The sequence below is a fragment of the Sebastes umbrosus genome, chromosome 8 (assembly GCF_015220745.1).
Source record: "Sebastes umbrosus isolate fSebUmb1 chromosome 8, fSebUmb1.pri, whole genome shotgun sequence".
NCBI classification, from domain to species: domain Eukaryota; kingdom Metazoa; phylum Chordata; class Actinopteri; order Perciformes; family Sebastidae; genus Sebastes; species Sebastes umbrosus.
In genome coordinates, this window is record NC_051276.1 from 33,579,264 (window position 1) to 33,592,450 (window position 13,187).

The 13,187-nt window shown below is 41.6% G+C and overlaps 1 protein-coding gene across 3 annotated transcripts in view; it reads right to left on the reverse strand.

The window, feature by feature from the left end:
* The window catches only part of fras1 (Fraser extracellular matrix complex subunit 1), a 314,451-nt gene that overhangs the window by 70,871 nt on the left and 230,393 nt on the right, over nt 1-13,187 (reverse strand). For all 3 annotated transcript variants that reach the window (XM_037777425.1, XM_037777424.1, XM_037777423.1), the window contains exons 29-30: nt 6,820-6,979; nt 6,482-6,660 (exon numbers count right to left, since the gene is read on the reverse strand). In XM_037777425.1, the coding sequence (XP_037633353.1) occupies nt 6,482-6,660; nt 6,820-6,979 (339 nt within the window). The remainder of the gene's footprint in view (nt 1-6,481; nt 6,661-6,819; nt 6,980-13,187) is intronic.

Consider the following 13,187-nt stretch of genomic DNA (forward strand, 5'->3'; position numbering starts at 1 on the left):
GTGCATTAATCCTGAGTGACGGAGCAGATGACAGACTCTGGAGAATAAGCCAGAATTGAGACACAACAGATGTGATGAGAACGTGCCACAGTCTATAACTGTGACAACAGGAAGTGAACCCGGCATCAGACGGCGCTGCAGGGACGGAACCACAGACGCCAAATCTGTTTCTGTCCATAAATCGCCGTGGAAACCACAAGAATATTAATAAAGGCGACGCCAATATGAGTAAAATTCAGTGTAATGATCTCGTTGCTCAGCTGACCGTGTTTAAGTGCTGATCTGTGTCCAGTGTGAGGGCAGTTATTTCTCTTAGTGAAGCAACTACACCCCTGATTACTTTTAAATGACTTTGTAAAATCCATAAAAATCTGTTTCCAAATGTAAAGTGAATAAAGGGGCACAGACGGAGCCTCAGGGTGTCTTATTAAGGCCTGGATCTCTCACCAGTTCTTCATTCACTCTTCTGCAAATCCCACCAGACTGCCATGATACCCACCCTCTGGAGAACTGCCATCATAATCCCCATACCTAAAAAAAACAGCATCAGAACCACTACCGCTCCGTTGCTGCCAGTTGTCGCCCCACAACTGGATCCCCTCCAACAAAAAGAGGCACAGAGGATACTGTTCCTGCCTGCTGCTCCACCTCCTCCTCCTCAGCACCTGGATCCCCCCAGGCACCTTTGTTTGGATCCTCTTTGTGAACTTCAGCTCTGCTTTTAACACCATCCAGCTTTAACATCATCTATGGCAACGTCGGCACATGTATTGTAGATGTGGCAGCCGGTAGCTTCCATGAATTCTGCTACATTTGTTTTAATTTGTTGTCTTTTCGTCTTTATTACCGGAGCACGTATGATAGAGATACACTCATCGACATCAGAAAAGGGAGCGTGGAGATTGGAGTAAGTGCAGCCGTCTTTACAACGATGTGAGTTAAATGTTCGCTACGTCAGAATCTGTTCTGTAAAGGAGTTTTTTAAGGAGCATTTAGAGCATCAACTCTTTTTCGACAAAGGCAAAAACCACCTGAAGCGAGCATAAAAACTTTTTGAGGAATTGAGGAAGTTTTCTCGGAGTTTGTCATTTCTATACAGCTTTTCTAATGCAATTCTTCAAAACATGCATTCAAATATGTGAATTGAAACACGTCTAACGACTGCTTCTCTGTAATTGTTGTGCATATGACAATAAGTAACTTGAAACTTGCATGAGCAGTAATAACCACTGTTGCTGCACAGTTCTCAGCTCTTCTTCTTCTCAAAAACAGTGTCACTCTCCAGCAATGAGCTGAGGCCACGACCTCTGTACTTTAGCTTGCTTATAATGCAGCTGATGCTTTAAATTAGAATTTAAGATTATGTTAATAGAATTGCTGATAAGTGACGGAGAAGCTGGTGGATCAGTCTAATCCGCTCTGCCTTCCTGACTGGAGTGACTTGAACTTTTGGCTCTGCTCCTTTCTGCCCACGCTACTTAAAGTAAATTGGTTTAAACTTTCTGCTACTGGTGCTCGATGTCTCTTACTCCAGCTCTCCACAACATGTAGCCGTAACTTGTATTGCCCCCCTGATGCACACGAGTGTCAGCAGCAGCCTCAGTTGTTCCTCTTAAAAGCCAATTTTTGTCTCCACTTACATATTCCGCCGCTGCTGCTTGTTCCTGTCACTTCGGCGGCATTTGGTGGCATTTGAAGGGGGGGAAGAAAGTTCAAGAAGTTGTAGTCAGCTCTGTCAGTCAGAAGTAATGTAACACAAGCATGAAGCCTGGAGTCAGCGCCACCAATCACAAGTAATGGTGTTACCACGAGAGTCGGTGCTGAGTCAGCTGGATGGATGGTGTTGCAGCAGCAGTAAATTATTGATTATTCACTTGGTTCCATTCAACATAAATGACATACTGTATATTATATGTTGGATCATTTGAAATACAATAAGGTGGTTATGTATAAATACACCTGCTTTATCAACGAGAAGTTGATAAGAAGTCCCAGATCAACGTCGGATGTCACATATAGTCACGTCTTCAATCTAAAGAGTATAAGGTTCTGTGAAGCTAGAAACACGAGGCTGCTGTGTGCAGTTTACTGACGTCAGGTCAAATGAGTGCAACTCAGTGGTGTAGTGGAGGATATACGCAGGTATACCGGGTATACCCATCTCTTTGTGTTAGTAATGATGGACAAAATAAGAGGAAATCAATACATTTTCCCCACATTCACTCCTCAAGCTCATTCAACAATGGAACGCCTCTCAAAGTCAATGCTCCTGCTTGTTAACTCGGGGCAAATCCATCTAGTCTGACTTCATGAAGAAGCAGTTGTCTGACGTCACACAACAACGGAACCGCCAACCCAGTCTGGACGTTTCTGCAAACCACTGATACGTTGAATGTCAAGGTTTCTGCACCAAAAATACGTTTCACATCAGCCTCGTATCACACTTTCAGTAACGCACAATGCCACGTGGGTAATGTTGTGAAACGATTGGTTAGGTTTAGGTAACAAAAATACTCGGTTAAGGTTAGAAAAAACATCATGGTTTGTGTTCAAATAATAACGTAACAACACAATAACGTAACAACACAATGAAACCACTTAGTTAGGTTTAAGAAAAAACTTCATGGTTGGGGTTAAACTAGTACGTTTGTACAGTGTGAATGAAACTTAACGTTGTGAACACGGGACACGAATCAACAATCTCCTGGATGAAAGCCTTGAGTTTGCTGGACACACGTATCATTTATTCACCGACAAAGCGTACACACACTGTCTGCTACAGCTACGTTCACAGCTGCAACGCCACCGACAACACACACACGGTCTGTCGGGAACTCGCTGAAGTTTTGCTGCGCTGACAGACCGTAAGTTGTGTGACTACGGGGAGCACAAAGCTACCAGCAGAGATACAAATGCTAATGTAGCACAAACGCACACACTGTCGGACAATCGCTATCATTACGCCGGGCAGACAGAGTGTCGTTATGCCGGGCAGACACACAGCGGACAATCTGCTAAACTAAACTAAATGTGCGGTGGAAACTTTTACTGGGAAAGTGGCTGCATGTCCGCGACACTACACGCAGCATCTAAGTTATCTTTCTGCTAAGTTAACGCTCCTGTACGGGTGAACTGGAGACTCAGTTGTCTGTTGTGCTCATACACTGCAGCTGGCGCACCGCTGCATGCGAGTCACAAATCTTGTTGGTTAACAGTTAATAATCGGTTAATGAGGGTCCGTTATCGGTTAAGAACATTTTTCAAAATTAGCATCCCTAATGTAAATGGATGATAAATTGATGTTATTAGGTAGCTGGTTACGGTAAACGATCTCTGAAAGTTATCTTCTCTGCACATAAGTTATTCGGGAAAACGTAAATTCAGACCTCCGAGTTGTCTTGAACACAGCGTAAGGTTGCAATGCAATTGTAAGCTGCAAACTGCACCTTAGCTTTTCCTTCTTTACATCCTTTTTTCCTAAGTATTTTTGGGACCGTTTAATGCCTTTATTACAGAGCTGGCTATAAAAAGATGACAGGAAATGAAGGGAGAGAGAACAACTTGCAATAAAGGTCTCCGCCTAGATTTGAATCGGGTACCAGGGCGCCCCTTGTCCTACTACACAAACTAAGTAATAACCTATTCATCTGTTTAATTAACTGGGTTAATTTATAGCACAAGCGTCACATTTCTTTGTTGCATAAATTCAGTGAGACACATTTTCATTCCAGACAAAATTTCTGGGACACCAAATCACTCAGATTCGAACACTCTGATGGTTTTGATTTTATAAAATCCCACGCTGGTGCATGAGGAAGTGTAGTGCTAGAGTGCTGTGCTTCTGTTAAGTTGCAGAAGCAGAATAAATTTCAAATCAATCAGTTGTAACAAGGCGCCACACACTCTGATAAAAAACCAACGGAAGGCATTAATACCACCCTGACAAACCGTCAACTTTAATCGCCCAACAGCACAAACGCTTCCAGCGGTTCAGTTCGTGACGGGCTTTTTGCTTTTTTTCCTCGCCTCCACCGCTTTCCCACTTCCCGTCAAAATGACGAGACACTTGAGAATTTAATTTGAATCCAGCACTGTGTAATTGAAACACATTTGCCCTGATGGATGGAGCCAAAATGTGGGGGGCTGGACGGAGAGGGGAGAGAGATGATTAGATGTAGCTACAAGCTCTTGGCTGCCTCTTTTGTTTTCCTAATGGAGTCGAGGTGAAGCAGAGACTGGCAGGAAAACCCGCTGATGAATGCTGCGTCGGTTTTACTAGGATTTGCCTCGGATTTGGGGCCAATTTGCGAGTAATTTGGGGTCATTAACGCTAATCAAGATAAGTCGCTATGGGTTGATTTTGAGTGCCAATGAGTCACGCAGGAAGTTTGGTGCCAAGGTCTGAACTGAAGGAGAAGAAATCCACTTAAAGAAGAGTTGGGAGGGAAATACGTGAGAGAGGACGAGAGGAGACGTGCACAAATGTTGTCTGAGAACTGTTAAGTGGTTCGTGATTAAAACTGCTGAGTGATGAGCTGACTGTAACTTATATAATAATAAAACACCCTGAAGGACGTTTTTTAAAGATTCCTATAAACCGCTCAGTTTTATAGATACATTTCATGGTTATAAGAAAAATAACAGAGGAGGCAGATAGAGGTGAAAGAGCTGAGAGGAGGAAGAGGAGGAGGGGGGAAGGTATAAATCAAGCCAGAGGGAGACATGTTGGGAAGGGAGAGACGAGGTAAACACAAGGGAACACGAGTACGAGTGTGAACTTCAAAGATCACTCCAGAGAGAGAAGAAACAACAAGGACGACGACATGCGTCTCTGTCAGCATCTCCTCCTCGTCTCCTTTCAGGGTGAGACGTTCTTATCAGTCCCCTGAGGTTTCCTCATCTCTCAGCGTATTTATTTTCTTTTATCAGCTTTCTGAAATTATTTATAGGTAGTAGTAGTACTACACACTCAGCAGGAAGAAAAAACAACCTTGTCGTGTGTTTATCCCGATGGTGTTTTCCTCTTAAGACTAGTTCTTAAAAAGATCTACTGTCGGTGATGTCATAATTCATCTAGCAACTTTTGAGTTTAAAAGTTCAACGAATACATGTGGTATTTCTATAAATCTCTGTTGAAGTTCTGCTTTAGGTTTTTCTTTGTTTCTGCTTTTAAATCAGGATACAATTCTTCCATTTTTGATAGTCGTCGCTCATGTTTGCAGTACTCCTTCTCTGTAATTTACTGAGATCACTTCTACGGAAGAATATAAGGGCCAGGCATAAGAGAAGAAATTAGAGGAGGAGGTGTTTTCTTTTTTCCCCGAGGACAAAGTCACAATTTCAGTATATGCGCGAATGCTAGTAGTTTGATTTTTTCTCAAAGTTCAATGTTTCTTCTCAACATTTCGACTTAATATGTTACACAATATGCAACCTAGGTTTATTGTTTTTCATTAAATGGATATTTTTATTGCCTCTTATATTTTGTTATTATATTTTATATGTCTTTTAGTATTTATTTATTTATATTTATATTCTTTCTTTTACGGAGCCTCCCAGCAAAAGCATTTCACACGATTGTACTCGTATAACCGAAGTGACAATAACCATCTTGAATCTTGGTATTTCGACTTTGTTCTCAACATTTTGACTTTATTCTCAAAATGCAAAAAATAAATGATAAATAAATACATAAAATTAAATAATAATGAAATAAAAAACTATTCTCCTCTGATTAATTTTTTTATTATGCCTGGCACTAATATTGAAAATGTGATTTTATTCTCAACATTTGGACTATTTTTTCGAAATAAAATAAAAAAAAAAAACGTTCTCCTCTCACTTTTTCCCCTTATATCTGGCCCAAATACTTTTCCACATACTTCTACACTTCTAAGTTAAAGGAAAGTAATACAGTATTCCAGTTTTCCACTGAGAATTTGCACTGAATGAATAGACAATTATTGCTACGACTTGAAGCATGCATGTATGCTTTGTGTCACAGTACAGTTAATACATTGCATATTGATTCAATCACACAGCAGTGAGACGGAGGACTGAAACACATCATGGTGCATTTGTTTTTCTATTGTCCAGATAATAAATACAATTATTCTGTTGGGTTACATATCTATATTTAAAGCTCAATCAAGAACGAAGTTATTTTCTAAGTTTCCTTAAAAAAATACATTGTAAAGCCAAAGTAGCACAAAAATTTGTTTTAGTGAAGAGTGGGACTTTAACACTAAATATATTTCAGTTTCAAAATGTATTGGTACTGTCAACCTGATTATTTGAATTACTGAAGGAATGCTATTAATGTATTTTGTCTCTTGTTATCATATTTAATTTTTATAACTTTGTCCAATCTTTTTTTTGAAGTTATATTGTCATGTCATCATTTTGTCGTTTTGTTATGTGTATTATTTTGCCTGTAATAAATAAATAAATACGAACAAGAAGAAGAATCAGTAATAATGACCTGGAACTGGAAGGAGTCGCTGTCGGTGCCGCTGCCGAAGTGACGGTACCAGACGGTGCCGTCGTTCACGTCCTGCTGAGTGAAGGAAGTTGTGACCGTGAAGCCTCGGTCGTCGGTTAGCGAGGGCCGCCAGCCTTCTGCCGGGCCGTCAGCTGGCATGGAGACCAGCACCACCTCACCTGAGACAGAGAAGGTGGAAGTGATGGAATGTTTCTCTCAGTAAAAAGGTAAATATAAGTGTCCATAGCAAGTCTGACTCGTGATCTTTAGAGTATCAAAGAGTCTGTGAATCTCTTGAATTGGTGTTACTGTACATGTGAGTGTTAGAGAGTTTGTACCATATTTAGGTTGTCCATCTGAGGCGAGGATGGTGTAGACGATGTCATCGCTGCCGACTCCCTTGTAATCCGCCTGCAGGTATTTTTTATCCAGTCGCACCATGCCTCCTTCCTTTACCCAGGTCATCGGCACGGACAGCACGTGAGGAGAGTCAGCAGCCTGAAACACACACAAACATGAGGTTTAACCATCAGAACCATTTCTGTTTGGGTACAGCAAGCTCTGCTCAACTTAATTTATTCCAAGACTAATGACTTTCCTTTTCTTACCGTCTGTCTGTGAATATCCCCAGAACACTGTGAGACTTTGACAAGATGGTTTGTTAGCAAAATGCAATCAAAATAAAATATATCATCTCCGGTTTGCCACAGGTCTTTCTTCCCCCAGGACGAGCTTAACAGATGCCAGGTATTTATTTTTCAAATATAAAAGCATTCATGACCCTGGATGTTAGCTTGGATTAGCCACAGGTGAAGTAGCATAATCAAGAATGTGGTAAATTGAGCAATATGTCTATGAAATAGAAGCAGACTCCTTGTTCCTCAGGTGCAGCCTGACGCCACTTTCACTTTGTTTTGTCACAGTTTGCGCAGCTTGTTTTATTCCACATCTGTTGTAACCCCGGGATTGTGAGTCCCAGGAGCCCGTCGTAAAAGCTCTGTCAATCAGCAGCAGTGGCACCTGAGACGCTAAGCCCCCGGAGTCAGATCCACCAATCAGAAGTAATGTATCAATCCGTGCCTTCGCTGTCTAAGAACTGACAGCACAACTTTGAAATCGGACTTATTTTTGTGATGCTGTATTGATCTGAGACACAGCGACTCATCGTTTTGCTCGCCCTCCCTCCAAAAGCAAAGAACAAAGAGCAGGAAGAGCTGCAGAGAGCACTCGGAGCGGGAGGATGATTCAATGTCGCTCGAGGACATTTCAGCAGGGAAGATGCCTGCTGTGTGGGGGGCGGGGGGGGTTTGAAACTAGACCTTTTACTCACGGTGTCACCCTGCTGCCGAAATAAAAACAGGTATGACATATTTCTAGGGCATCTATAAAACCAACCTGCTATTTATTCTGTTAACACAATCTCCACATTTTATAGATATGGATGAAGTTAAAGGATCTAAAAGTCATCCAGTTGTCACTAATAGTTTATATAAAAGACAGATATTGCCTGGGCAAGAAAATCAATGAAATACATTTGATATGCACTGAAAAGTCATTATTAGCTCACAGGTGACTGTACATAATATTCTACACTGGATGCTTTTTCACATATAGAAAGAAAGAAATATAACTACAAGAACCTATAAGTTAAGGTGTAGCCATGGTCACGGGTTTGGCATGTGTTTCCACTGTAATCGCTTTAGGGGCGAGTTCCTGAAGCTACATTTCACTCGTTAAAGGCTTCTAACTGAGTTATAAAGCATAATAACTTCTTCGTCATTAATAAAGCCTTGATAAAGGGTGTATTATTAAAAAGTAGCACCAAAACGTTGATAAAAATATTCAGTTGATACACAGTTGGCCGTTTCCTGCAGGAGATCAGTGCAGTGGGAGAGACACTGTGGCGGTGGGTGATAATAGATTACAAGAGTGTGCACAGGTGTGTGTGAGAATGAGTGTGTTTGTGCATGTGTGGCTGTCTGTGTTTGCAGATAACAACCTGCCGACCATCTGCCTGCCGCTCGGCTGATCCAAATCACACTATTTCAGAGTAGCGGCGGCAGCAGGCAAAGAATCGCAGGCGAGCCGCGGAGAAAACACATAAGTCAGCATGGCAGGCTTTTAACTCAGAGGACCACATCATCCAGGAGATTATCAAGCCCTCCTGATGAACACCAAGGTCTCTCAAGGACCCGGGAACAGCACACTCTACAAAATAAAGGAGGTCAGAGGATTTACAAGTTTGCCAATACTCCTGATTTCCCCAGACCTCGGAGTCTTTGTCCTGCAGCTGCATGCCCACTTGGTAATTCTCTCATTTTCTTTCTTGAATAACACACAAATCTAACAAGGTTTTTTCTTTTCCGCCAGAGTGAGATTTGTGTTGCCCCATTAGAAAGACAGACAGTCTCATCTCCTTCAGACAGGTGCAAAGTAAATTAAATGTTCGCGGAAATTTATCTGCAATTTGACCTCTGGGAGAGCAAGAAAGTGAGTTTGAAGTGTAGAGAAGTTGGATAAACAGGTTGTTGAGAGAAAACTGAGGTGAAATAGAGAGAAATAGGGGTTACAAACTCAAAAGATGGTCTGTGAGCTGTTGATTTAAGGTATCTCAATTAGTGCTGATACGTCTTCAACTCAATCAACAATTATGCGACCGGTTGTCCTTCAAATAGTGGACATATAATATGATATATTTTGAGACTGAAAGTTCAAGTGTGTAGTATTTCAGAGGATCTATTTGCAGAAACGGAATATGATATTCATAACTATGTTTTCATTAGTTTATAATCACCTGAAACTAGATAATCTTTGTGTTTTCATTAGCTTAGAATGAGTCCTTCATATCTACAATGTGAGCGGGTCCTCTTCATGGAGTCCGTCGTGTTGCACCGCCATGTTTCTAAAGTACCCGACCAGGTGGCAACCTGCAGTTCTGAAGAGTGAAGCCAATGCTGAAGTGCCTTAAACCTGCATTGTGGGTGACTCCTCTCTTGATTTATTACCTCAGTAAACATTGTAACCATGAGTTTATGGTCTCAGTCGCTAGTTTTAAGTCTTCTTCAATACAGCATGATGTTCATTTAGTAAATTATGGTCCCATTTAGAATCAAAAAATGATTTGGTCAGCCATGTCCATTCATCACCGCAGTTTATGCTACAGATTGCACCTTCTTTTAGAGACTAAATAAAAATATACTGTATGTTTTTTAGGACTGTCAAAGTTAACGTGATAATAACACGTTAATGCTAATTCGTTTTAATGCCACTAATTTCTTTAACGCATTAAAGTAACTTGTGATATTTAGATTGTAGCGGGCTCAGTTTTAAAGCTAGAGTGAAGATACTGATATCATGAAACTAGGAAAACTGATGAATCAATTAGTACCAACCATGCATGTCATACTAGCTTGTCGCGAAGGAGGCTAAATAACGCTCCAAACTTGTGAGGAAAAACTGTCATGTCCATTTTCAAAGGGGTCCCTTGACCTCTGACCTCCAGATATGTGAATGTAAATGGGTTCTATGGGTACCCACGAGTCTCCCCTTTACAGACATGCCCACTTTATGATAATTACATGCAGTTTGGGGGCAAGTCATAGTCAAGTCAGCACACTGACACACTGACAGCTGTTGTTGCCTGTTGGGCTGCAGTTTGACATGTTATGATTCGAGCATATTGTTTTATGCTAAATGCAGTACCTGTGAGGGTTTCTGGACAATATCTGTCATTGTTTTGTGTTGTTAATTGATTTACAATAATAAATATAAACATACATTTTCATAAAGCAGCATATTTGCCCACTCCCATGTTGATAAGAATATGAAATACTTGACAAATCTCCCTTTAAGGTACATTTTGACTAGATAAAAGTGATAAAAGAGTGATTCATTTGCGATTAATTTTGATTAAATATTGACTGACAGCATTAGTTTTTTTCAATCAATGAACTAGTATGGTGTAGGGTTAAATATGGGCAGGAGGTGAGGGGCTGTTGGTTGGGATAAGTGATGGCCATCAGCCTATGCAGCAAACAACACTATATCACACCCTCATGTTGGCCGAAGTATATTTTAGAAAATAAAACCTAAACAACATTATTCTTTTCCTTAGCCGCAGTACTTTTGAGAACAAATGCATGAATAGTGAATAATCAGAGACCTTTAAAGGGCTTTGAGCCAGCAGGTCTGAGATTGACTGTAAATAGAGTTGGTGCCGGACGCAAAGCTTTTGGCTGCCGTCCACAAAAACAGAAATAAATGACTTTGCCGAGATGGAGTCGGCGTCATCCATAAAACATCGGCTAGCTGCCGGCCCGGGATGGCCGTGCTGTTGTAATGACAATGACATTGTCATCTCTCATATTTTCCCCAGTAGGGGAGGGGGGAACAGGACGAGCTGATGGACACGTCAAACAGTAAGTGAAAGTCACAGAATGGAGATTGAATCCTTATCTGAGACACATTCTAATTTAATCTCAGCGAGATATAGCCGCCGCCTCGGTGTCTAAAATCAGAGGAAAAGTAAACATCGTGGGCTGTGTGACACGGGCCGCCAACTTTAACAGAAACATATCACAGCAATCAGAAATGTAATCACAGACTTGGGATGTGGGGTGTTGCTCAAAAAAGAAAACTCAAACTAATAATTGTATCCCCCAACAACGATGAAGGCGAGCACTCAGCGGGAGAGGAGCTAAACTCGTAGCTCTCTGCGTGACAACAAAGCAGAGCTATTAGCCTTCCAAAAATATACGTCTGATCAGAAAAGAAATATCTAATTCCCTTCCATTTCCACAGAGGAACAGAAGAGCCCGGGGGGTTTTCAGAGGCTCAAAGTGTTCCCCGAGACAGTAATTGAAAGCCAAGTGTCCTGCTTCCTACTCAGCCGAGCTCCGGCTCAGCTCAAGGCTCAGCCTCCGTCAGTGGAGGGAAAGTCCATCCATCAGAGGGTCATTAAGGGCCTGATTAGCCTCCTGCTTTAGAGCTCAGTAATCCAACTTTCAGGAAGCCTATTGTCCCCGGCACAGCCTGGCATCCACAGCCACCGTTGCACTCTGGATGGTGGGCTTGGAAGTACAAAGAGTGGCACAGAGAGAGGGCCACGCTCTGAACACTAAAGATTCATTGGCTCGGGTTTGTTTAAGTCCAGACGGAGCCAATAATCACGCCGGGTTCATGGAGTCTTTATTGAGCTTTAAGTAGATTTTGGGGGTTTTATTGCCTTGATCTAATTTTCTGATTCTTTTCTATGTGATCCGTGAGTTTGCAGCTTATTGCTCATGCACTTTCTAGAGTAGCTTCCTCAGCAAGTTGCCTACGGTGTCACAGCTACTTCAGACGACTTGACATGTTGGCAGCTCCACGAAGCAGCAGCAGGTTTGAACTTCAGAATGAACTTGAAGCTCCAGAAATCCTCCAAGGAGACGTCAGTAAGCTGCACACAGCCTGTTCATGTAGCTGCTCAACGTATCCTCATACCACGGTTCGTATGATGTCTTACAAAAAAATGACTCCTCAGTTTTTTGTACGTTTTCCTACAAAAATGTCCAGCAACACGTGTCACATGTTACATACCATCACTTCAAAATAAACTTCCATCTTCAGAGGAAAAAACTTGGTTAGGTCGAGGAAAAGGTCGTGGTTTGGGTTGAAACACGCTGTTTTTCGTTATGATTTTGTGGGATATATATGAATACAGTGCATTACTTTTCATATAGCTGCGAAGGGAGTATGAGAACAGCCTGAGCGGCTCTGTGATGAAGTATTTGAAAGACCACACAAGAGAATGGAGATTAGGTTTGTAAAGCTTCCTCTGCAGTAGTTGGAGAGCTCTCTTGCTGCTGTTGAGACGACACTTTTAGATCTAATTTGTAACTTTGAATGTGCCACTTCCCGTTTTAAATTATCCAACAGCAAAAAGTATTCTCCTTGAAAATGCAACGCCTTTTTTCAAGTTTTAATCTGAGAATATTGGCCCACTGAAGTTATGTAAATCATCCTCTTTACAGCATCACACCAGTGAAACGAGGCCTTTCGTCTTCTTCTTCTTCTGTCGTGCTGGGAGAAGACAATATCACCGCAGTAATTGGTGCTCCTCTCTCTAAATGTCCTCACTGATCTCTATTCTGTGGTGATCTACCTGTGTAGATCAAGCCGGAGGCAACAAAAGGAGAAGTGGGGACACTGCTGGGACGCGTCCAAAAAAGCCTCCAACATAAATCAAGCTTTCCATCACACTGTCCATCCTGCTCCATCTAATGCAAGACAGAATGCAGCATCAGGACATTTTACAGTAAATGGATACTGGTATGTGTGTGTGTGTGTGTGTGTGTGTGTGTGTGTGTGTGTGAGTGGGTTGATATTGATTTAGAGACGGGGAAAAGGCAGAGGAGTTGAGCCTGAAGCACACCATCTGTATGCAGCCAGACAAACAGAGCTGCCCTCCAAAACCAAACTGTAGTGACTGTGTGAGCAGGACATACATCACTGAGAAGTTTCTCTGCTTCCGGGACAAAAGTGTAACCGAACCGGCACACAGTGAGGTAGGAAGTCGTTTAGTGTCGTGAATGTTTCTATTTCAATGATATGAAATCTAAACCAAAGTAAACTGAAGGACTGTTGGCAAACATTTAAGATAAATATTTATGCCTTTTTATTTAAGCTTTTATTAAAATGTCACTGAAATGCATTGAAGGGATCTTCT